Source organism: Carassius carassius, chromosome 7, assembly GCF_963082965.1.
Source record: "Carassius carassius chromosome 7, fCarCar2.1, whole genome shotgun sequence".
Lineage (NCBI taxonomy): Eukaryota > Metazoa > Chordata > Actinopteri > Cypriniformes > Cyprinidae > Carassius > Carassius carassius.
In genome coordinates, this window is record NC_081761.1 from 27,546,537 (window position 1) to 27,570,938 (window position 24,402).

General features: G+C 37.4%; 2 protein-coding genes across 6 annotated transcripts; one reads left to right on the forward strand and one right to left on the reverse strand.

The window, feature by feature from the left end:
- Nucleotides 1–100: 100 nt before the first annotated feature.
- wu:fc21g02 lies at nt 101–3,864 on the reverse strand. Its single transcript, XM_059554413.1, has 7 exons — nt 3,532–3,864; nt 3,160–3,444; nt 2,086–2,297; nt 1,787–1,885; nt 1,104–1,229; nt 638–742; nt 101–304 (listed from the first exon to the last, which is right to left on the reverse strand). Exons 1-7 carry the CDS (start codon nt 3,827–3,829, stop codon nt 194–196), a joined length of 1,236 nt encoding a protein of 411 aa, XP_059410396.1. The 5' UTR covers nt 3,830–3,864; the 3' UTR covers nt 101–193.
- A 3,744-nt stretch (nt 3,865–7,608) lies between these two features.
- tcirg1a (T cell immune regulator 1, ATPase H+ transporting V0 subunit a3a) lies at nt 7,609–24,297 on the forward strand. 5 transcript variants are annotated; one of them, XM_059554408.1, is made up of 22 exons: nt 7,611–8,395; nt 11,213–11,438; nt 12,453–12,575; nt 13,132–13,210; nt 13,397–13,545; nt 13,644–13,739; nt 13,817–13,878; nt 14,517–14,643; nt 14,723–14,805; nt 14,886–14,979; nt 15,794–16,006; nt 16,129–16,279; nt 16,400–16,539; nt 16,724–16,881; nt 18,213–18,303; nt 18,389–18,507; nt 18,594–18,807; nt 18,882–18,989; nt 22,190–22,276; nt 22,424–22,544; nt 22,795–22,966; nt 23,892–24,297. In XM_059554408.1, the coding sequence occupies exons 3-22, from the start codon at nt 12,459–12,461 to the stop codon at nt 23,974–23,976; spliced, it is 2,466 nt and encodes an 821-aa protein (XP_059410391.1). In that variant the 5' UTR covers nt 7,611–8,395; nt 11,213–11,438; nt 12,453–12,458; the 3' UTR covers nt 23,977–24,297. The 5 variants fall into 5 exon arrangements, with proteins under 5 accessions (XP_059410392.1, XP_059410393.1, XP_059410391.1 ...); XM_059554407.1 differs by having other exon boundaries at nt 7,613–8,395; nt 22,184–22,276; XM_059554409.1 differs by lacking the exon at nt 22,795–22,966 and having other exon boundaries at nt 7,609–8,395; nt 22,184–22,276.
- Nucleotides 24,298–24,402: the final 105 nt, after the last annotated feature.

Here is a 24,402-nt window from a genome sequence, read left to right on the forward strand (position 1 = left end):
ATTTAACTTAAGCCAGACTGTGTTCCTGAAATAATGTCTCATCATAAACTATTGAAGTAGTAGTTTTAATTAAGGTCCTATTAGTTCTCAGACCAAAGACTCTTTTTATGGCTTGAATTTTGTATGAGTCTAATGAACAGCTAAGTGTTTGCTTCTATATCCCTTACAGTGGTAATTCAGGATTTTGGAGCAACTACAGGAAGTTGTTCCCAGAAGACTTTCCTTTGTTAATGTCAAACTGGACACCAGAGTCACTGGAGTTAAGGATATCCGTGGGAATGCTGCTCAGAACAGACGGCTGCAACTAGAAGAGACAGGTAAGAGTGTGAGACAGAGAGACATTGGGAATATGAAATGTGTCAAAAGGCACAAAGCTTTACTTTTTTAACCTTCATTTTCAGCAATGTGTGGCACATTTTCTGCAATTTGTTTTAAAAAAAATGACAAAATGTAACGGCTGTTGCTGTAGGCCTGGACAGTTAAAAACTATACTGGAAGTAAAAGCAAAAACTAGAATATGGCCCAAGAAAAGTTTACTCAGGCAGATGTTAATAGAAATAATAAACAATAAATACTATCATAAGACCCTTTTAATGATTAAACAGGCTGTCAAGGGTAGAAAAAGATTAGGTGTTACCTCAGGCTGAGGTGTGAGCAGAGGTGCAGTTGGTGGCAATAAATTCATATTCATCCCTGTGGGTTCGGGTCCATGAGGAGCACTGTTCATTCCTGGAGTATAGTTCTGAGGACACACACAGTGTCATGTTATACACATGTATACTTCCATGTTATACAAATATATACACACAAACAAGCACATACACAAAAATAATTACTAAATTAATTTGTATGGCTATTTTAATGCAAGCGGCTTTGTAACAAAGGAGAAATAAAGTAAATGTACGTTAATTAAAAATTGATAGAAAGACAAATATTAGTAGAATTGCAATTAAGTTACAAAACACAACCCTGTGTTGTTCCCTTTAATGCATTGCATTTTAAGTTGCTTTTATCTTTACACATTACATTACAAATAAACACATAGAAATAAATGTAAAGCAAAGGATGAAAACAAAGAGATCTTCCAAAGATTTTGGATGTACCATAGGTGCAGAAGGGTTATACTGGGGCGGAGGAGCGTTCCACGGGGGCGGCTGAGCAGGGGGATGTCCAGGTCCAAAGTCAACAGGATAGACAGGGTTTTGAGGCACATACTCAGGATAAAAGCCCTTAAAAACATAGCATGCATAAGACTGATTTTTACAGTTAACTTTAAATAGATAAACAAAAACTTACTGGTTCATGTATTCACTGCTCTTCTTGCTTTATTTATTTATTTTTAAATCCTGAATTTTGGAATTAAGTTTTACATGGTTATACACCAGGCTGTGTACCAGGTAAAAACCAAACCACAATTCATGCTGGTCTTAGGCACCGTGCATACAGACAGAACATGTTTTTGCATTCCACTGCTTGCTTTTACATACTTTTTAATGCATTAGATGAATGCCTTTGTTAGTTGCTATCGCATCTTGCATCTTTTGCAGCAACTCACACGACAAAATCATTCCAAAATCATGTCACTCGAACAAACTTTTAAAAGAATAGGTCTCTGACCCTGCATTATTTTCCCATTCTGCTATTCTGGAGCTATTTAAACAATTTGGAACTTGTATTGAAAAGTTTCAAAAGTTGCTGCCACCACAGGATGAACTTTTTGTAACATTCCTTATTTGTCACTTTGGGTAAAAGAATCTGCTGTCAGTCTCAGTGTATGTGAACTCACAGGGTTAGGAGGAACAGCAGGTTGTCCACTCGACTCCGGTGGATAAGGATAATGAATCTGACCTTGATCTGGATGAGGTGGATAACCAGCGTTGTAGCCCTTTAGTCAGAAAAAGCTAACTATTAATAGTAATTACAATGTACACCAGCTACAATCACTAGATTATTTTGTCGCTTAGCATGATTCTGTCACAAAAGTGTTTTTTTGTTGTTGTTGTTTACTGATTTTATTTGCCCTTTTTTACAGGATAGTAGAGAATGGACAGGAAAGTGCAGGGAGAGAGAAAGACTCTATTTCACCTGGCCAGGGTCTCCAGGACCTTCAGGAACAGTCACAGTGTTGCTGCAAGGTATAGACACTGGTTCGGTGTTGAACTGCCTTGTTTGTGTGTATGATTTAGATGTCCGGCACCTTTTGCATATTCTCTTTCTGCAGCAGAAACAGATTCCTCCAGGAATCCCAAGCAGCAGTAGAGCTATTAGACCTTTATTAGGGGCATAGTCATGTTGATCTACAAGGATATTTGGAGAGACGAGAGAAGAACAGACATTAAGAGATGTATTAATGCATGAAACCCAATTCTCTATAATAAAATCAGCTAATCGTATACATACAAACCTTTTATTTGAAAATATACTACCATTCAAACATTTAGGGTCAGTAAGATTTTTTTTATTGTTTTGCAAGCTGTCTCTTATGCTCACCAAAGCTGCATTTCTTTATCAAAAATACTGTAAAAACAGTTATATTGTAAAATAATTTTGTTGTTTTTTATTTTAATACATTTTAAAATGTAATTTATTTTGTGATGGCAAAGTCACATTTTTAGCAGGAATTACACCAGTCTTCAGTGTCAGTCTTCAGAAATTATTCTAATATGTTGATTTGATGCTTAAGAAACATTTCTTATTATTATCATTGCTAAATGTTTTTGTGGAAAACATAATACATATTTTACAGTATTCTTTGATTGAATAAAGTTAGACAGAACATGATTTATTTATTTGAAATATGTAAGAAACCACAGTCTGGCCCGACCTAGATTCCACTTCACAATAGATGTTTGATCATGCTCATTTCCCAAAATTGATTAATTATGATAGAGAATACGAAAGTCAACAGTTATGTTGTTTCTGCGCTATTAGAATAATCATATCCTGAGCAAATGGTGCCCCTTTGTAGAACGGAAGCGAGTGTGGGACACTGAAAACCTTCTCAGACAATGGGATGTCAGAACTTCATTAACATACAGATCACAGCTGTTAACACAGACATTTTTCTTACAAATAGAAATGCTTTGTAACATTACAAATGCGTTTGGATCAATTTAAACTGTCATTTAAAAAAAAAATATTTTGATTGTATTTTCTTACCCACTAGTATCATTGTATTGTTTGAGACAAGTCTTCCTTTGTGATCAGTGAGCTCATATCTGCCTAAATCTGATGCATTTACATTGAGAATCTGAATGGTTTCGCGGTTCACTTTAAGTCGGTTTAAGTAGTCTGGGTTGTCCCGTCCCACAGGAACTCCATTCTCCACCAGGAGGAGAGATGAATAATTTCTGTGAAAGTGCAGTGTGGCATCACTCTGCTTGAGTCCCGCCAGAGATATGCTCAGAGTTTCACCTGCGATTCGATCAATGACTTCTCTGCTGGCTGTGAAGGAGATAAGGACAGATAGTGAGGATATGTGGGCAGTCACAGAAATATTATTCTGAGAAAGAGGTTAAAATTACTACTCACTCTTGACCTTGACTATATAACTGGAGATGGTTGAATCAAAGTGATTGTACAGGGTGTAGCTTCCCTCATCGTCAAACGTAACATGTCTGATTCTGAACTTCCAGTCCTTACTTGTGCTGCTCACTTCGCCTTTACTGGGTTTACTTGGCAGGAAAGAAAAGGTTTTGTGTTCCCAGATAGTATATGCTTCACTCTCATCAGCACTAACAAACTCCAACCTCTTTGTCCTCTCAGGAAGATCCAGAGTCAACTGATTGCCATGGATTATAAGCCTCTGAGATATTGCAGAGACTGCCATTGAGGGAGAAATTTTCTTTAGAGTGGCAAGATAAGCAGGAGTACTTTTGAACTGGCAGTTAGCATCATGTGTAGCCTATTTATTTAAATTAACACATGATTCAACTAGCCCTGTTATTCTTGTGCATGTTCAGTATGGTAAATAAGCAAATGTTTTAATACCTGCACAAATAGCAGTTGCAAGGAGGGTCCAAATTCCCAGCATCTGTCTGGGAAAAGTTCTATCAATATTGCAGATAGACTCTGAAAACAGATTACATTAAAACATCAACCTCATTGTCTTAAACAGATTAAGCCAATATGCTTGTTTCTAAAAAAAATTAATAAATCAGCTGCCATATGCTTGCATTAATCAGAATTCAGGGTCATGTAACCATTTTGTATTCCACGTTCTAAAAACACTGGGTAAAATAAAGCCATTTGGGTTGTTTTTAGCCCAACAGCTGGGGAAATACAGGACAGAAAACATGTTGACATAAGCCTGCATAAATCAGAATTATGGGTCATCTAAACACCTTATTCATCTTATCTCCAGATAATTATTTTTTTTCTGTGCTCATCCAAACAAAAGTAATACTAGGTGATATTAAACTAATGCAGACTACCATATCATATTTGATACATGCATTTCTAAAGTCTCTAAATTATCAGCATGATCAAAACTTTGCAGAAAAACCTGTTGTACACCATCTATTACACACCTTCTGTCGTCTGATAGATGGTTCTTACTCTTTTCAAGTGTTATCAAGTGTTACACCACCCCAGGCAATCTACAAAACTTCCACAAACAGCATTCGTCTGCAAGTCACTCCCCCATAGTTCAACTGCAATTCATGCTTTATGCGATCATTAGAAAACATTTAAGTATAGTACAGTTTATATGGTGCATATTTATGGAAAGCCGTTTTAACATTTAATCTATAAACCCCACTAGTATCTAATTTAATGTTACTAGTACTTATGTTTTAGATACTAGTATCTTTTCCATTAAGTATTTTACATACTCATTAACTACTAGTGATTATTCTTTAGTTACAAGTACTTATTCTTTAGGTACTAGTGTCTTTTGTAAAGTTACTAGAATGTATTAATTAGATACTAGTACTTCTTTATTAGGTACTAGTACTTATTCGTTAGATACTAGTACACATTGATTAAATACTAGTACTTATTATTAGATGCTAGTACTTATTTATTAGATACTAGTATTTATTCATTAGATACTAGTACTTATTTCAATAGGGACATAATTATTATGTTGTTAACAAATTTTACATTTTTGCCATTGACTTCTATGGAGATTCCTCAATGAGTTTTGACTAGTATACAGTATATTCAACTATTGACGAGTACTTCATTTTTGTTTACTAGTAGTTATTAGGTACTGGTAAATGTTTTTTTTTTTAGATACTACTATAGTACTCATTCAATATACACTAGTACCTATTATATACACACTAGTATTTATTAATTAGATACTTGTACTTATTATTAGTTACTAGTACTTTGATACTAGTAATTATATTTAGATACCAAGTTCACATTTATTAGATACTAGTACTTATTCAAAATTGTAAAAAAAAAAAAAATGTGTAAAACTCTACTGTAGTCATTACATAAGACAAGTAAAAAAGCAGATCTGACTAGTAAGAAAAGAATTGTTACTAGAAGTAATTACAAAAGATACTAGTGTCTAATAAATAAGTACTAGTACCTAATGAATAATTATTAGTATCTATTAAATAATTACTAGCATCTAATTAATTAGTACCAGTATCTAATAAATAAGTACTAGTATCGAATTATTGGTTACTAGTAATATTTAAATAGATACTAGTCACTATTGCAATAATTACTAGTCAGAAATGAAAAGATGATATCAATAACAGAATAACTACAACTCCCTGTTCATTTGGAGATATCTTCATTTAAAAAGACCTTCAGAATGAGGAAGACATTATGCCGCTTTATCTTATTTTATACAGAAATGAAGACTATGTCGATTAGCATTGCATTTTAAATATACTTTATTCTTATAAAAATACCAGAGACGGCTTAAAGAGTACAGATAAAACCAGTCATTGTTTATTTTCTTCATGTTTCAACATTAAAACGTCTATCTGTAGGTTATTCAGCTACATCTACAGCAAAAGCTGAACGTTTTTGTCCATAAAAGCGAAATCCTGGAACATCATCAGTGACTCTCACATGTGGAGTTTCTGTGCGAGGGCACACTCAGGCCATGAAAGTATGAATGAAAAAGATAATACAACTGAGTACTCATTATTGCTCACAAAACCCTTATTTGGGTAAAAATAGCAAAAATAATGAAGAACTTTGAGGTAAACATTTGCTAATATGTTTTTCTCCAGTTTAAAGAAGTGTGATCTTTTTATTTTACTTGTAACTATATTTATTTTTATGTTTATTATTAAATACACAGTTTTGTATATTAGTAAAATAATGTTATTGGAAAAGTAATATTCCATATTTTAATGTTTTTATTTAGAAATATTAACTATAATCATTATTAGTTATATTAGTTATATAAAACTTTTTGACTAAATTGTGCCGCCCTACAAGAAACAACAAACCTGTTTATTATTATTATTATTATTTTAATTTATAATTTTTGGCCTTTTTCCAAATAAATGTTTGTCTGAAAACCATAAGATTTGGATTTTGTGTGCACTGTACTGAACATTAATGTAAAAACATTCAGTGTTTGTAGCGCCAGTGCTATATTCAAAACATTTAATGTACAGCCCTGATATGATATGTATTGTTTTTACTGGAGGAAAAAGAGAAAAATAATATATAATAAAATTGCTGTGTTATCTCCATCTTGCCATCAGATCTCCATCAGAGGTCAGTCGTACAATGACCAACAAACACATAAGGCTGCTATGTTTAAGAAATTACAATGTTAACCAAACTGACAAAAATACATTTACTATGTGCTTGTGTATAAATTATAGGTTTTTTTTCTATGTGGTTTCCAAAAAGTACATCCGTCTCCTTGTTTCTATTTAAATTTTAAATTTAAATTTAAATTCATTTCAGTCTAATCTCTGTCCTATATGTGGCTGGCTCATTAATAATTCAACATACGATTACCACTTTAAAAAAGTACTAGTATCTATTAATTCAGGATATCTTTGGTCTAAAAGGTTACTAGTAACTAAAAAATAAGTAGGCCTACTATTTCTATTTTTTTTTTTTTAACAAGAAGAGTATTATTAAATACTAGTCACTCCTGGAATAAGTACTATCTAATAAATAAGAACTAGTATCTAATGAATAAGTACTAGTAACTTTACAAAAAACACTAATACCTAAAAAAATAAGCACTAGGACCTAAAGAATAAGCACAAGTAGCTCAATAAATAAATTAGTGAATAAATGAACTAAATGTACTAGTACTTAATGGAAAAGACCCTTTATCCTAGCCCTAACCCTTTTTAGTATCTAAAAAAAAGTACTCGTAGCATGAAAATAGATACTAGTACGGTTTAATTTAATTTAATTAACTAATTAATTTAATTTATGCATTTAGCAGACGCAGCGACTTACAGTGCATACAGGCTATCAATTTTTACATATCATGTGTTCCTGGGGAATCGAACCCCCAACCTTGCGCAGTGCTCTACCAATTGAGCTACAGGAAAACTAAATTAGTTTAAAGAATAAATGTTAAATCGGCTTTCCATACATATTAATTACATAGCCTGGACTGAGGATGTTTTTAAGTAAAACGAAATGCCCACACTAATGGCGGTAATGTCATTGTAGGTCTACTTTCCTGAAGGGCGTTAGATTAAATGATTGGGTCTTTAGTGACATCATTATGTTACGCGCGAATGCACGAAATAATTAGATTTAGTTATGCCGAGAAGCCCAATAAATGGAAGACGAAACAACAACAAGAACAGGTCATCAAATCAAACAATTACGCTACGTTACATACATTTACTCGTGTATGAGACGCAAGTCTGAGCTGTTAAGGTTTTGGCTTCATCTAAACAATGCTTCGAAAAAACAATGCTTCGGAAATGTTAGCAACATCTAAAGCAATGTCTGACAAATATAGTCATATTAGGCGCTGTTAAAAATAGGAGGGTGACTGTGTGTCAAAAAACACTCATGCGTCTAATGCATGTGGATTATTATAGCCTAACGTTAATTAATTTTGTTGTAAAGCGAAGTGAGAACAGGTGTATTAGAATTTAAAACAACAACTTTTACAGAAACACGACCTTGCATAAGGAAAATAAGCTTTCAATCATGTAATGCTAGCGTTAGGTTGTTTTCGCAAATTTAACAAAGATGATTCTTCCCCCAAAAATCATAGCATACTCACAGTTTCATTAATATGATGGCTGTTTCCGTTGTAAATGTATGATCTATGCGTGCATCCTAGCTATAAATTAGTGTCGGTAGGAGTGTCTTGTGGTAGTCTGGTGGAGTTTAACTCAGCCCCTCTGCTGTCGTGCGGACAAACCGCCCTGGGCACATTCCGCTCCTTTTGTCCCGACCAACTTGGACAGAATGGACGATTGATACTGTTGTAAGTGTTTATGTCTGTTTGGGCTTGGGCTGAGTATTTCAGAAGAAATATATTTTGGAACGCTGAATAAGCTTTAGAATATTTTTGGAACTTATGTAGTTAACAAGTAAATAATAGCCGATAGCCTTCCTTTAACACTATTAACACACGAATTTGAAGTTGATTTAGTCATTTTAAAATGAATCATGTGAGTCATTACACCAATGAGTTAATTTTATTCATCAAACCTTATTCGTATTCCCAAATATAGAGGAGCCTGGGATTGGACCATTTATTTATGTTAGTGCTCCAGCCCTCAGATGTTCCTTTTATAGTTCTGTAGAAGCTCTCCATTCATAAACATTCATAGACAAGCCCTAACAGAAAACCACACAAATTCAAGCTGGGAAATCTGCATAAACAAACCGAAAGGATGCATAACAGAGGCGTGGCTAGAGGACCCCACCACTCCCAGCATGCATCTGTCTCAGATCAATGCTTATTCTCATATGTACTTTCAGGGAGGGTTTCATATGCCTTGTTGGAATACAAATTTCTAGGACATTTATGCTATAGCTCCAATTGTCTTCATAAAGATACCTGATAAAGAGATGTTGTATAAGCTTGTTTCTGCCATAGGATAAATAAAAATAAAAGTTATTGCAACAATTGTGAGTTCTCATCTTGTTAACATTCCGCAATTCTGCATTCCCAACAGTTCTGAGAAGTCAGAGACAAAATATCAGAACTGTGAGAAGTCGCTGATAGCTTTCATATGCTTTTTTTTTTTATAGGGCAGAAAGAAGAATCTGATTTGTTAAATTTAAACTCACAAAAGAATTGTGAGATGCAAATTTTGAATGTTGAATTGTGAGATGCAAATTCAGAATGTTGAGGAAAATAAATTCTGAAATGAAAGAAAGGCAGAATTGAGAGACTGGTAACTGAGATAAAAAGAAAAGTCTTTCATTCATTCATTCATTCATTCATTCGTTTGTTTTAGATATTTATTGTTTGTTATTCCCGGAATGAAACAGGCAGTTTTTGCTCCTGAATTTGGTTTGAAAATGAAAACTTGTGCTTCTGTAACTTCTGCTCTTCACTCTTGTAGTCTGCTCACTTCCATGATCATCTTATCTTTGGCACTTGCGTATGCTGACTGTCAGATGAACATCTGGAATTTAAAAGATCATATCAGTGTAGCCAGCTTTCCGGTCATCCTACCCATTAACTTTAATTTTTGAGAGCATGGAACTGGCCACGGTATAAAGTGTCCATACTTCACTGATTTTATTTCTATGCCATTCTCTCATTGTTTTTACTGAATTGGGTCTGTTAGAATTAACTTACCATTCTGAGTGAATGAAAAATAAAGAGTATTTATGTATTTTAGACACATTTTATACATTTAAATATATTATAATTATATATTATTAATAATATTAAAATATTTTCTTTCCATTGATTTTTCCAAAATAGAAAAATAAAAATACTGTGCCTAATGCATTAAGAGCTTATAATGTAAATCGAAAATGGTTTACTTTGATGTGGTTTGATATATTGCATTTGCCATTGCATAAACATATATATGTTTATGCAATGGCAAATACAAGATATCAAACCAATCACTTAGATAAAGGTTCATCTTTGTCTCATCTGTCCATCAACTCTACTGTCTCACATTTGTGAAGAATCTTGCCTTTCTATTTTTGGTTCTGATCAGAGGTTTGCATCTTGCTGTGTAGCTGTAATTCTGTGTCAAATTCTCCTGCGGACTGTAGATTGACAGCTTTCTGGAGGTTGTTGGTGATTTTACAGACTTGTATTTTAGTGTTCATTTTCACAGCTTTTATGATTTTATGTCATCAAGTACTGTTGTTTTTCTCAGCCAATCAGGGCGTCATTGGTTGCTGTTGTCACCGGTGGTTTCCACACTCTTGATTTCTCCATGTCCTTTGTTTTTCCTATAGTTCTAATTGACTTCCTCTTTTAGCATCCAAATTGCTTGCTTTTCTTTCAGAGTCGGCTTCCTCGTCTTCATCCTGGTTTGTGTGTGTCATCATCGAATGCAAGACTTAGAATGCAGAAGCAATGGATATAACTGATAAGACACATCCCCTGCTTTTAATATCTGAAGAATTAATGCAACAAGACACAGCTGAACACTTAGAAAGACCTGAGAGGCAACTGTTCTAATACTTATGCTCACATCGGATAGGGAGATGAAACTTCTTCTTCTTAGCTGGTAAAACATCTTTGTGTTGAATCATCCAATAATACAATTTAACATTCTGTAGTTTTCTCTCATATTCATCTTTTAATCATATTTACAGATTTCTTGACTCCAAAGCAAACAAAGCAAGTTTGTCTTCACTGTTCCAATACCTATGGAGGGCACTGTGTGTGTGTGTGTGTGTGTGTGTGTGTGTGTGTGTGTGTGTGTGTGTGTGTGTGTGTGTGTGTGTGTGTGTGTGTGTGTATATATATATATATATATATATATATGTATGTGTGTGTGTGTGTGTGTGTATGTATTTATATATATGTATATATATGTATTTATATATATGGATATATATATATATATATATATATATATATATGTGTATGTATATATATATATATATATACATACACATATATATATGTTTTCACATATAAATTGTTTTCATTAATTATAATTTTCTAATTGTATTGAAGTTGTATTAAAAGAGTATCGCTTCTCCTGTAAATGCATTGACATTTGTCAAATCTATTCATTTCAATATTAATTTAGTTACTAGAAATGGTCAAATACATACTTCCACCATTTAACTGGCATTCATATTTCCTCTGCAGGGATTGAAAGCGTGTTATTCGAAGCTCTTGGCTTGTGTGCTGTAGCAGGTCTAATTCAGTGGCTGAATCACATGGCAATGACTGGAGCTGGAGTAATGAGAGGCCATGAGCTCAAAGACCCGCTGTTTACATCGCACAGCTTCTCAATACAACCAACCATGAGATCAAATTGTGGATAATTTGTTTCCACCACGATCACCTTGGATCAATCCAGCTCTCATATACGGTAAGACCGGCATGCATTTTATTGCGTATTTGAATCGAATTAATTCAGAAAACATTCATTGAAACAAATTCTATTTATACCGTTTATATTAAATGGGTGATTCAGAAGCAACTGAATCGAGTTTGTTCAGTTTACAGCGATGTCCCATTTCTGTCGCTCGTCGGCTTTTGTTTATGTTGCTACGCCACGCTTCTGCAGTGACAGGACACTGCTGCTATTAACAGGCTAAGTGCTTTCCGACAGACTCCCATCAATTCCCATTATTCCACATTTTCATTATATATGTAAAATGAGAACTAGGATTGATTTTATCATGCACTGTACTGAAAGACAATATGTCTCTTTGAATAGCTTTTGGTAAATGCGAGAAAATTCCTTTGCCTCACTACCGCTGTATCAGTGTTAGCTTACATTTATAGGCTAATTACTGTTTATAAAGGTGTAACTGTTTTAATAAATTATCTTTCAGTGCTAAAATCTTTAAGAGCTTTCATAGTTTATAGCATTTAACGTTACAATTTTATTCCCAAATAATGTTATACGTAATTCCGCTATTTTTCTTATTTATAGAGTTTTTAAAAGATCAGAGATGCCTTAGCTCAAATGAGTTTCAGATGAATCTAATTGAGATTCTTTTTCTCTTTCATGACCTTTTTATCACATGAGCTTGGGTGAATGAATCCCCTGTGAAATCTCTATTAGATTACCAGCTAACCTCCATCACATGCAACCGATCAGTGCACAAACCCTTATGCGTGAAAATGAGAGAGAGAAAAAAACACAAGCTACCCTATTAGATAAATATCCACTCTGCACAATAATGACCTTTAGTTTCATTATTGACAAACGATGTAAATAACATTAATAAGCACAAAGAAATGCAACAAATAAGCACACTTATCACTTGTTCTTCAGTTTGCATGATGTATGGATATTCTTATCTTTCAGCTGCGTTCATGTTTACAGTGTACTGTTTATTGTTGAGGTCTGATATCTGAACACATTATATTTCAGGCTATCATGGGATGCCTCTTCCGAAGTGAGGAGATGTGTCTGGTCCAGCTCTTTCTCCAGGCAGGTTCAGCTTACAACTGCGTCAGTGAGCTTGGGGAGCTGGGCTTAGTTGAATTCAGAGACGTGAGTTTGATGGATACACTACTTTTCAGAAGCTTGGGGTCAGTAAGATTATTATTATTTTTTAATTAATACTTTTATTCAGCAAGGGCACATTAAATTGATTAAAAGTGAGAAATAAGAATTATATATAAAAAAAAGCTGTTCTTTTGAACTTTCTATTCATCAACGTATCATGAGAAATGTATCACAGTTATAATGTATCCACAATAACATAAGAAGCAACTGTTTTAAACATTGATAGCAATAATAAAAGCAAAATCTGCATATTATAATGATGTGACACTGAAGACAATTCAGCTTTACAGGAATAAATGACATTTTAAATAGAAACTGTTAAAATGACAATATTAAATTACATGTTAAAATACTACAGCTCAGTACAATATTACAGTTTCTATTGTATTTAATAATAACAATAAAAAAACATGACCTGAGCATAAGAGACTTGTAAATGTAAAAATCTTATGGACCAAGCTCACATCGACAGATTGCCATCACATTTACAGTCTGTCTTGCTCTTTTTCCCTCTTGTCTCTCTTGAACCCAATCTTCTCAGCTGAACCCGAATGTGAACGCCTTTCAAAGGAAGTTTGTTTCAGAAGTGAGAAGATGTGAGGAGCTGGAGAAAACCTTCAGTAAGTCTCTAAATCCTTATTATTGTGTAACCGCTCAATATTCACCTTTCAATGATCAGCTACCACTACAGCAAGTATTACATTCTTAGTTTAGTCACTCTCTGACATTCATCGTGCGTCAGATCATATCATATCATAATCACTGTGCACATCCTCAACATGTTATCCTCTCCCTGCATTCCTCAGAGTATCTGGAGCAAGAGATCAACCGTTCTCTCTGTCCGCCTCTGAAAGGGCCTTTACCCACAGCCACACCAATCCCATCAGCCCCACAGCCTAGAGAGCTGCTCTCCATTGAGGAGGAGAGCGAGAGACTGGCCAGAGAACTCAGAGAGGTGAGAGGAGAAAGGAGAAGTAGGCTCAATTAATATCTGGTGTTCCAGAAAAGATATCATGCAGTGCAAGTGGTGATCTTGACCCAGTCTGCATGTAGGTATCAAGGAACAGGGACAGTCTACGTAACCAGCTGACCCAGCTCAGTCAGTACAGAGGGGTCCTGAAGCAAAGCATTTTACTACCAACCTCACAGGTAAAAATCAGTCTCTTAGCATGCTTCCCTTCATGTCTCTCAGATATCTACCAGTACTTCTTATAATGTTCCTCTAGGTTCCACCTCCAACTCTTGAGACCACAGCACTTCTGGACAGCAGGCAAGATATGCGTTTGAGGTGAGGACAATATCCATCTAAAAGAGAATGTGATGAACATTTTAATATTCTGAAGTATGTTTTCGAATCTCAGTGAATCATCTTTAATCTCATTAAAGAAGATCCATGGATGTTAAAGGTTCTTCATGGAACCATCAATACAAATAAAGAACCTTATTTTTAAGAGTGTAGTGAGAAACAGAAATTAGAATTTTATGGTGTGGTCACATGAACCATTGGTCTGTAAAATATTCTGGGCAAAATGGGGTCATTCTAGTGGAAATCTGTGCATTTGGGAATTTCACATAAGCACTAGCAGATTTCGCTGAGGTTGGTCACTTGAATTCACCACACCGACTAATGGAGTTCACTAATGTAAGGGCTTCTTTAGACAACATTTTAAGACAAAAAGTCACTTTCAACTTGAACATGAACAAATTCTGCTTAGGAAATGTTTCTCCCTCACCAAAACTATCAATCACACAGAGTTCTATTGAAATGACGGAAATTCACACACAAAATTCAACAGAGCAGCAAATCGAAAAAAGATGCACAGACTGCATCTTTAGACAGCAAGTCGAAATATTATTTTCACATTTTAGTTGTGAACAAGTATGTAACAAGACACTAATAATGCTATTGACATCTTTCCTGCACAGTTTTGTCACTGGCGTGGTCCATCCGTGGAAGGTTCCAGCATTCGAGAGGCTGCTGTGGAGGGCCTGTCGTGGTTACATCATTGTAGACTTCTGGGAGATGGAGGAAAGACTGGAAGTGCCAGACACTGTAAGAGAGTTACATTAACTGAATCACATTACTCATTTTGATGAAACTGGCCATATACATATGCTTTTGTTGTTCACAGGGAGAGACAATTCAGTGGACTGTCTTTGTGATCTCTTTTTGGGGAGAGCAGATTGGGCAGAAAGTGAAGAAGATCTGTTATTGGTACATTTATAGCTTAGTTAAATGGAATCATAGCTTACTAAAGTACACTTTCATGATATCACATATCTGTCTTTTCATAGTTTCCACACACATACCTTTGTGTATCCAGAGGGTTTGGAAGAGAGAGAAGGAATACTTCAAGGGCTGGAAAGCAGGATTGTAGACATCAAAATGGTGACTGGAATGTTCATTACACAATGACACTCACTTTTGAAATAAGACCATGCAGTGGTATCAAAAAGTTTTCAGGCACTGCAGAATTACTTTAAATATATGAATTTCTTTGCATTCATTAAAAAAAAAAAAACAAGTGGTACTTCGTTAAGGAAAGACTAGAACATAGAAAGTCTGCAACTCATTTAACTTTTGTAATCTGATGTATTTCTAAGTGAGACGGGATATGTAATGAGGAAAAAAAACATACTATCATTCAAAAGTTTGGGGTTTGTATGGTTTTAGTTATGTATTTTTCAGCAAGGACACTTAAATTGTTCAAAAGTGACAGTTTAGATAAACATTGTACGAACTATTTGTCTTCAAATACAAGCTGTTTTTTGACTTTCTGTATATCAACGAATCTTAAAAAAAAAGGCTTCCAAAAAATATTAAGCAGCTAATATTAACTAAATTTTCAACATTGATAATAAATGCAGCAAATCAGCACATTAGAATGAATTCTGAAGGATCATGTGACACTGAAGACTGGAATAATGATGCTGAAAACTATACAAGGTATACTTTAAAACATATTAAAATACAAAACAATTATTGTAAGAATATTTCACAGTATTATAGTTTTTACTGTGTTTTTGACTAAATAAATGCAGCCTTGGTAAGCACAAGATATGTCTCCTTAAAAGACCCCAAACTTTTGAACAGTAGTATATGATATTACTTATGATGAATTGTGCATAGAATATATAGTAAATAATATTAAAAGGAAAATGAAATACAAAAAGTATTTAACTATCCTCTTGTTTGTCTGCAGGTGCTGTCTCAGACGGAGCAGTACATGCAGCAGCTGCTGTCTCGCTGCGTGTGTCACATGCCACAGTGGAAGATACGTGTGCAGAAGTGTAAAGCTGTGCAGATGGTGCTCAACCTCTGCAGCCCTTCAGTCACAGAGAAGTGTCTCATCGCAGAGGCCTGGTGCCCTGTGGCCAAACTCTCCCTGCTCCAGAGCGCTCTGATAGAAGGAACGGTGAGATAAGACTATTTAATAAACACAAAATACGTCATAAAGAAGTCAAGTGTGATTAGTATAAATGCTGGATTCGGAGCAGTGAATTCTGCAATAGATTTTTTGTCCTTTCTGATTCTTAGAGAAAGAGTGGTAGCAGTGTGGACTCGTTCTACAACCGTCTTCCTGCACCCACATCTCCTCCAACACTCTTTAACACCAACACATTCACTTCTAGCTTCCAGATCATTGTGGATGCTTATGGTGTGGCCAGCTACAGAGAGGTCAACCCTGGTAACTCTCACAGTCACATGGAAGCAGGCACAAGTCATTTTAGTTTGAGGTAAACAACCTACGGAAGATATGGAAACCATCATTGGAAATGTTGTGTGTTTGCTCCCTTCTCACTTTTAGCTGTGTACACCATCATTACTTTTCCCTTCCTGTTTGCGGTTATGTTTGGAGATGTTGGTCATGGTTTACTCATGACTTTGGCTGCTCTGTGGATGATTCTGGAAGAAAGAGACCCTAAGATGAGGAATAACACTAATGAGGTTTCTTTCAATTTCTATTCTAATTTCTGTTCAGTTTATTGATGAATATAAAGTTTAAAAGAGCTGCATTTATTGCATTAATTACCAAAACTTTTGAACAGTAGTGAATCTGTTGGTGTTCTCTGTCTCCATTACTTTCTGGAATGCACTTCAGGTTTGTAAAGAATTGTATACTTTCTTTTAGATTTGGCGTATGCTGTTTGGTGGAAGATATCTGATTCTTCTGATGGGGTTGTTCTCCATCTATACTGGGGCTGTATATAATGAGTGCTTCAGTAAAGGACTCAGTCCTCTTTCTTCTGGCTGGCATCTCAAACCCATGATGCAACACTACAACTGGAGGTAAGTACACACTATTACATCCAAGGCAAAGATTAACCATTAGGTAGATTTTATTTTTAATTTATAGGTTAAATAAAGTGTTCTGATGACATATAATGTTCAACAGCTTTTTGTTTTTTTAGAGCAAGACTATAAAGAGTTAATTCACCTAAAAAATGAACATTCAGTGATTCGCCCTCATGTCATTCCAAACCCATAAGACTTTAAAATGAAGACATATTTAATGAAACCTGAGAGATTGGTCCATGCAACCAAAACTTTATTGCTTTAAAAGGTTCGTAAAGGTATTAAGAGCATTAAGACATGAAAGTCAATGTTTATGTAAATAAAAGACTAAATTGAATTTGACCATGGTTCTTCATAAGGCTTAGATTAAACCACTCAGTGAATATGAATTACTTTTACAATGTCTTTATTAACTTTTTGAAGCATCGTTTTGGTTGCGCAGACTTCAAATGGAGGGACGGAAATCAAAGATAAACTAAAGTCTTATGGGTTTGGAAAGACGTCATTAGCGCATCTAGACCAATCAAACGTCTTGCAGTAAAGAAACAAAGGAATGTATCACAAAAGCAGACTTTTTCATGACTCAGAAAATTATAAAAATGTGTGCAGATGTAGAAGTGGTTCAGTCAAAATGCTGAATTTATAACTGCTTGAGAGGATAATTTATGAGCTGTAAGTTTCCCAACACAAGTTTAAATGTTGCAAGCTTAATTTAACAACATAAATGTATGGAATACTCAGAGTCAGATATTATATTTTGACGTCACTACAGGAAAATGTAAACACGGCTACTTCCCATGGTCAGGTTACTGATGTGCATATAAACGGGGAAAGCCGGTTCTATAAATAAGCTGATATTTAAGGGTTATCAGCTTACTGGTTTGCATGTAAATGTGCTCATTGTTTGACAGATAAAAAAGCATTTCACCCATTTAAGTGCATACACAAAGCAGTGATTATTGAACACACACACACACTAAACAAACATCTGGAGCAGTGGGAAGCCATTTTTCTGTTGCACTCTGACTCTTTAACCATTAGGCTGCCCTTTTATACTAATTTGAATAGGAATCTGTGCAAGTGGTAGTAACAGGTTTAACAAGCTGGACAAGTAGATTTGCTGTGTTGACCAACAGACAGTTGCTAGGTTTGTGTGTGAGCTGCACTTCATACCTCACTACACTTTTGACAACAGACAGTGGAAGCTCATGTGAACACACCCATACTCTGTAAAAGGAGTCGCTTATCCATCACTTCAGCTTTCCTCTTTGATCTCCTTTTACACTCACACTCACTTATGCCTTATTTCTTCTGGGCTTGTTCAGTGATGAAACTTTGAGGAGCAACCAGTACCTCACTTTGGATCCGAACGTAACTGGAGTATTCCAGGGACCATATCTATTCGGCATTGACCCGGTAACCAGGCCTTTAAGCAAATCACCCTTGTGTCTGGCTCACTCTGAGGTTTGGATTTGACTGTATCTCATTTCCTGGTCCTTAGATCTGGAGTCTTGCCAATAACCACCTCACCTTCCTCAACTCCTATAAGATGAAGATGTCAGTCATCATCGGACTCATCCATATGACTTTTGGAGTCTGCTTGTCTTTCTTCAACTACATGTGAGTCATAAAGTAGGATTCATTTTTGTTTACATTGATCTGTTCTGTGGATTTACTCTTGTCATTGTAATGGTGTGTTTCCTCAGGTACTCGGGGGATGTGAGCAGCATGTTCCTGGTGTTGATTCCTGAGCTAGTGTTCATGCTGTGTCTTTTTGGCTACCTTGTCTTCATGGTGGTGTTTAAATGGATCGCGTTTGGACCTCAGGATTCGGACCGCGCTCCCAGCATCCTGATCCACTTCATTGACATGTTCGTGTTTGCTGAGAACTCAGACAACCCACCTCTTTATCCAGGACAGGTGAGACATGTTTTGGTATTGTACTTTAGATTTCTGTCATGACTAATGCATTGATGTCTTCTCACTGTCTTCAGATGATAGTGCAGAGAGTATTAGTGTGCTTGGCACTGCTGGCAGTTCCAGTGCTGTTACTGGGAAGACCACTCTTCCTGTACTTCAGGCACAGGAATAACAGGAGAACAGTAAGTAGGGGTGAAATTAGGCTGCCATCTTTGCTTAAAAAAAGGGTCTAATACTTCCTAAGGCTGCATTTATTTCAATAAAAAGGGTTGACCCTACAGGGTAACTTTCACCATTTTGACTAACTGGCAGGCTTTGTCTGGACAGCCACACATTCTTTCAAAGAAAATAACATCACGTGATGCTGCTCACATGATGGTGTGATGAACCACTGTTTAGTTGCAAAGTGTTGTTCATTAAGTAACATAATGGACTGAACTTTTGTGAATTAAATATTTTCTTAATTTAATTTAAACTTTCTGAAGCATTTACATTTTGCAAATACATTTATTATACATAATGTTGACATTTTTTGCTCATTATTTTAAACTTAAGACTCACTCACTTCAAACAAACTGCAAAAACTGCAATAAAAGAGATATGAAGGCAATTTCAAGAGTGCACAAGAATATAATAAGCTCTACATTGATGAATAAATATGTGTCACGCTGTCAGTCTCTGTTTCCCTGGGTGTCCACTAGTGAGCTCACTTCCCCTTAGGCACTTCACCATAGGCACTATAATTCCTCTAGTCTGGTCCTGTCTTCACAGTAATTGCACTCCAGTTAATTGCACCAGGTGCAGGCAATCTATTGTCATTAGTCTCCTTATAAATACCTGTCTTTCCCTGTTGTTTGTATGGAGTCCTTACCCTTTGTGTTACCAATGTTCTCGTCTCCCGAGACTTACCCTTGTCTTCTTGTCCTCCGAGTTCCCGTACCTTTCCTTCCGGTTCCCTCTTTTGTTTTGTTTGTCTCCTTGGACTGTTTATTTTGGATTACCCTCATTTGTTATTAAAATGACCTGCAATTGGATCTCTCCCTCTCCTTGTGTTTCTCTGGTGCACGAATGTTACAGAAGGACTCCATCCATTAGATCCAGCGGTATGTCTGCTCCAATATCCTCCCCAGCCATCAAACGGGAGAGGAATGGCTTTGAGGGTACTCGCCTAGTTGTGTCCCATGGAACCAGGGGAGGTCGCTCCGGAGTGAGTAGTCGAGAGGAGGTCCGGCAGCGATCTCCACTGTGGCCTCCCATTGACCCGGGGTTCGGATGGGAGCCGCCGTTTCCCCATTGTGGACAGAGAGGGGAGAGGAGGCGCAAATAGGCTGAGCCAGTGCTGCTGTGCAAAATGGCCGCCAGTCCAGCACAACGAGGCAAGATGGAAGCCAGCCCCACAGCACAGGATGGCCGCCAGCTCAGCGCCACGAGGCAACATGAGTCCTTCCAGAGTCGAGTCAGGCTCCTGTTGACCATCCAGAGTCGAGTTATGTTCCAGTTGATTCCCCAGAATCAAGTCAGATTCTTGTTGACCCTCCAGAGTCGAGTCAGGTTCTCATGGACCTTCCAGAGTCAGGGTTAGTCACCGTCGACCTTCCAGAGTCAGGGTTAGTCACCGTCGACCTTCCAGAGTCAGGGCTAGTTCCTGTTGACCTTCCAGAGCCGAGTCATGTTCCAGTTGATTCCCCAGAATCAAGTCAGATTCCGGTTGACCCTCCAGAGTCGAGTCAGGTGACCGTTGAACCTCCAGAGTTGAGTCAGGTTCCGGATGAACCTCCAGAGTTGAGTCAGGTGACCGTTGAAATTTCAGAGTTGAGTCAGGTTCCGGTGGTCTGGCCGCACGGATGTGGTGGTCTTCTGCTCCGCCCTGGAGGGCTTCCGCCCTGACCACATGGTTGTGGTGGTCTTCTGCTCCGCCCTGGGGGACTCCGGCCTCGACCACAAGGAGGTGGTGGTCTTCTGTTCCGCCCTGGGGGGCTTCCGCCCTGACCACACGGTTGTGCTGGTCTTTTGCTCCGCCCTGTGGGGCTTCCGCCTTGACCACTCGGAGGTGGTGGTCTTCTGTTCCGCCCTGGGGGGCATCTGTCCCAACCACACGGAGGTGGTGGTCTTCTGCTCCGCCCTGGGGGGCTTTTGCCCTGACCACACGGTTGTGGTGGTCTTCTGCTCCGCCCTGTGGGGCTTCCGCCTTGACCACTCGGAGGTGGTGGTCTTCTGTTCCGCCCTGGGGGGCTTTTGCCCTGACCACACGGTTGTGGTGGTCTTCTGCTCCGCCCTGGTGGGCGTCTCGTGATGTCCTTTATGGACTTATGTTTTTGTTTTTTCTGTCTGTTTCCTCCTTTGGACCTGGCCCTCCGTCCCTCCCCCTCATCCTCCTCCCGTCCACCACCCTCCTGGACTCCTTGTTTTGTGTTGCACTTCTCTTGTCTCTGTCTCCCCATTTTACCTGGTTGTCTTGTCTCTGTTTCCCCAATCTACCTGGTCCTCTTGTCTCTGTGTACCATGTTATCTGGCCCTCCGTCCCTCCCCCTAGTCCTCCGCCGCTCCACCTCCCTCCTAGTTTCTTTGTCTGTTGGTTTTCCCATGGTTTCGGGTGGAGCATCTGGCAGCTGCTCCGTGGAGGAGGGGGTAATGTCACGCTGTCAGTCTCTGTTTCCCTGGGTGTCCACTAGTGAGCTCACTTCCCCTTAGGCACTTCACCATAGGCACTATAATTCCTCTAGTCTGGTCCTGTCTTCACAGTAATTGCACTCCAGTTAATTGCACCAGGTGCAGGCAATCTATTATCATTAGTGTCCTTATTAATACCTGTCTTTCCCTGTTGTTTGTATGGAGTCCTTACCCTTCGTGTTACCAATGTTCTCGTCTCCTGAGACTTACCCTTGTCTTCTCGTCCTCCGAGTTCCCGTACCTTTCCTTCCGGTTCCCTCTTTTGTTTTGTTTGTCTCCTTGGACTGTTTATTTTGGATTACCCTCATTTGTTATTAAAATGACCTGCAATTGGATCTCTCCCTCTCCTTGTGTTTCTCTGGTGCACGAATGTTACAATATGATTTGCAGGAATAAATTAAATCTAAAAATAGAAAACTGTACAAATATTTCATGCTATTACTGTTTTTGCTTTATTAATCAAATAAATGCAGCCTTGGTGAGCATAAGACCCTTCTTTCAAAAGCATATACCTTTATATATGCAGGTTGGTCTGCTTTAGCTTAATGAATTTGTATATTCCATCTTGACCAAGTGATGCCCTTACCAATAAGGGAATGTGGCTCTTTTAGCTGAAATGTAGTGTCCTTTCAGCAACTCTGTCCATTAAGCATTGCGATCTCTGCCATACTGTGTCTGGTTGAAAGGTGTTGTCCCCATCTCTCAGTTACAGGAGGAGCAGCGCCCCCTAGTCACAGACACCAGCTCTATAAACGCTCAACTAGGAGACCTAGAGGGAGGAGGAGGAGCAGAGGATCAGGTGAGAAAGAGAAAAGATCAAGACATATTTCACAAATAAAGCTCAGCATTAGAAGAGTCAAGAAAACAGGGGAAAGATTAAAGCATTAATTTTTCACTCTTCCATAGTGGAGCTACTGAAATATTCGATGATTTTTAACCTTTACAGGAATTTGATTGCACAGAGGTTTTTATGCACCAGGCGATCCACACCATAGAGTACTGCCTGGGCTGCATCTCTAACACCGCCTCGTACCTTCGACTTTGGGCCCTCAGCCTCGCACATGCACGTATGCAAACACTCACAAGCATCCTCGAGTATTGCATGTTCACTTATCCACCTTAAATCTTTCGTACAAGTGAGTTCAGCCATTTGTAACTTGAATATGTGAGGCTAGTTTTAGTGTTTGCACTTGGTTATTCCTCTAGTTATTTATGTTTAGTGGCTAATGAATTGGGAGTCTCACACATTCACAGAAAATACATCTGCATTGCAAAATAAGGTGGATGCTTAATTGGTCCTGTGTTTGTGTGCGTTAGAGCTGTCCGAGGTTCTCTGGGTTATGGTGATGAGAATTTCCCTCTCGTGGCAAGGCTATGTGGGATCTGTGGTTCTGTCAGTCATCTTCTCTGTCTTCGCCATGCTCACTGTCTCTATCCTACTGGTAATGGAGGGGCTGTCAGCTTTCCTGCATGCACTGCGTCTGCACTGGTGAGAAAATCACATAAAAATAAAACAACTTGTGCAGTGGTTCTCAACCAGGGGATCCACTAGGGGGCCCCAGTAAGATTTAGTTCTATTATCTTAATTAAAATGATAGAAAACAAAGTTAAGACTTAAGTTGAGAAGCATCTGATTCATGGCTTAAAGGGACAGTTAGCCCAAAAATGAAAATTCATTTAGTTCTCTCCCTCATGCCGTTTTTTCTGCTTGGCACAAAAAATAGATTTTGAAGAATGTGGTAATCAAAGAGTTGACAGTTTAACCATTAACTTCTTAAAGTAAAAGAAATTAAAAAATAAATAAATACTATGGAAGTCAATGACTTATCTGTTTGGTTACTTAATTCTTCAAAGTATCTTATTTTGTGTTTGGCACAAAAGTGAAAAATTCATTTCAAATTTTGGAACAGAAAGTGACAGAATGTTCATTTTTGGGTGAACTGTGCTTTTATAAGGTGTCACCTTCACCATTGTATGGTGCTTTTATAAGGTGTCACCTTCACCATTGTATGGTGCTTTTATAAGGTGTCACCTTCACCATTGTATGGCCAATTTTCTCTGGTGAAATCCAGTCATTTTGATAGGAATTCACATTGCCATTAAGTTTCCTCCAAGCATATTTAACAACAGCTAAAAGTAAAGCAAATTCGCCACATTGACCAACTGAAGCTGCTTGGTTTGAAAGTGACTTCTGTTCTTTGTGAAACAACGATTTCGTGAAATGTGTCACTCTACTTCGTCACATATGGAGGTCCTCTGTGTGCATTGGGTGACATTGTGATTGACAAAAGGGGAACTCTGTGGTTATTCTCTCTAATCAACACCAAATGTGTAGTTTTAAGCATAGTGTGTGTGAGAAACTGAAGAATTTAAGAATTTAATTCATTTGAATTTATTTCCCCAATTCGATGCAGGGTGGAGTTTCAGAACAAATTCTACAGCGGATCTGGATACAAGTTCAACCCTTTCTCCTTTGCATCAATTCAGCATCTGGAGTAAATGTAAACATTCTCTGTAAAATGTTTAATACTTCAATTTAAAGCTGGATGGGTCAACCCATGGTAGTAAAAAATGATTCATTCGAGGGATTGTTCACTCTGAAATGAAAATTCTTTCATTAACTCATCACCGTGTTTTGATTTTGTGGAAAACAAAATGAGATATTTTGAAGAGAAGGTCCTCACTGCAGCCAATGGACAGAGCTTGATGTCCAGCTGCCCTATGGGTGGAGATTAAAGGCCCAAGCCCAGAGATCTTAATGCTGAGCATAATGTATGGATTCCAAAAATGCACAATACTAATAAAGGCTTTTGTAACTTAGATCTTGAGGATATTTGTATTCTTCATGATCACTGTTTTCACAACCCCTTCAACATGCAGCAGGTTTTATCAGTTTTTTGTCTGAATTCAAATGATGATGATAAA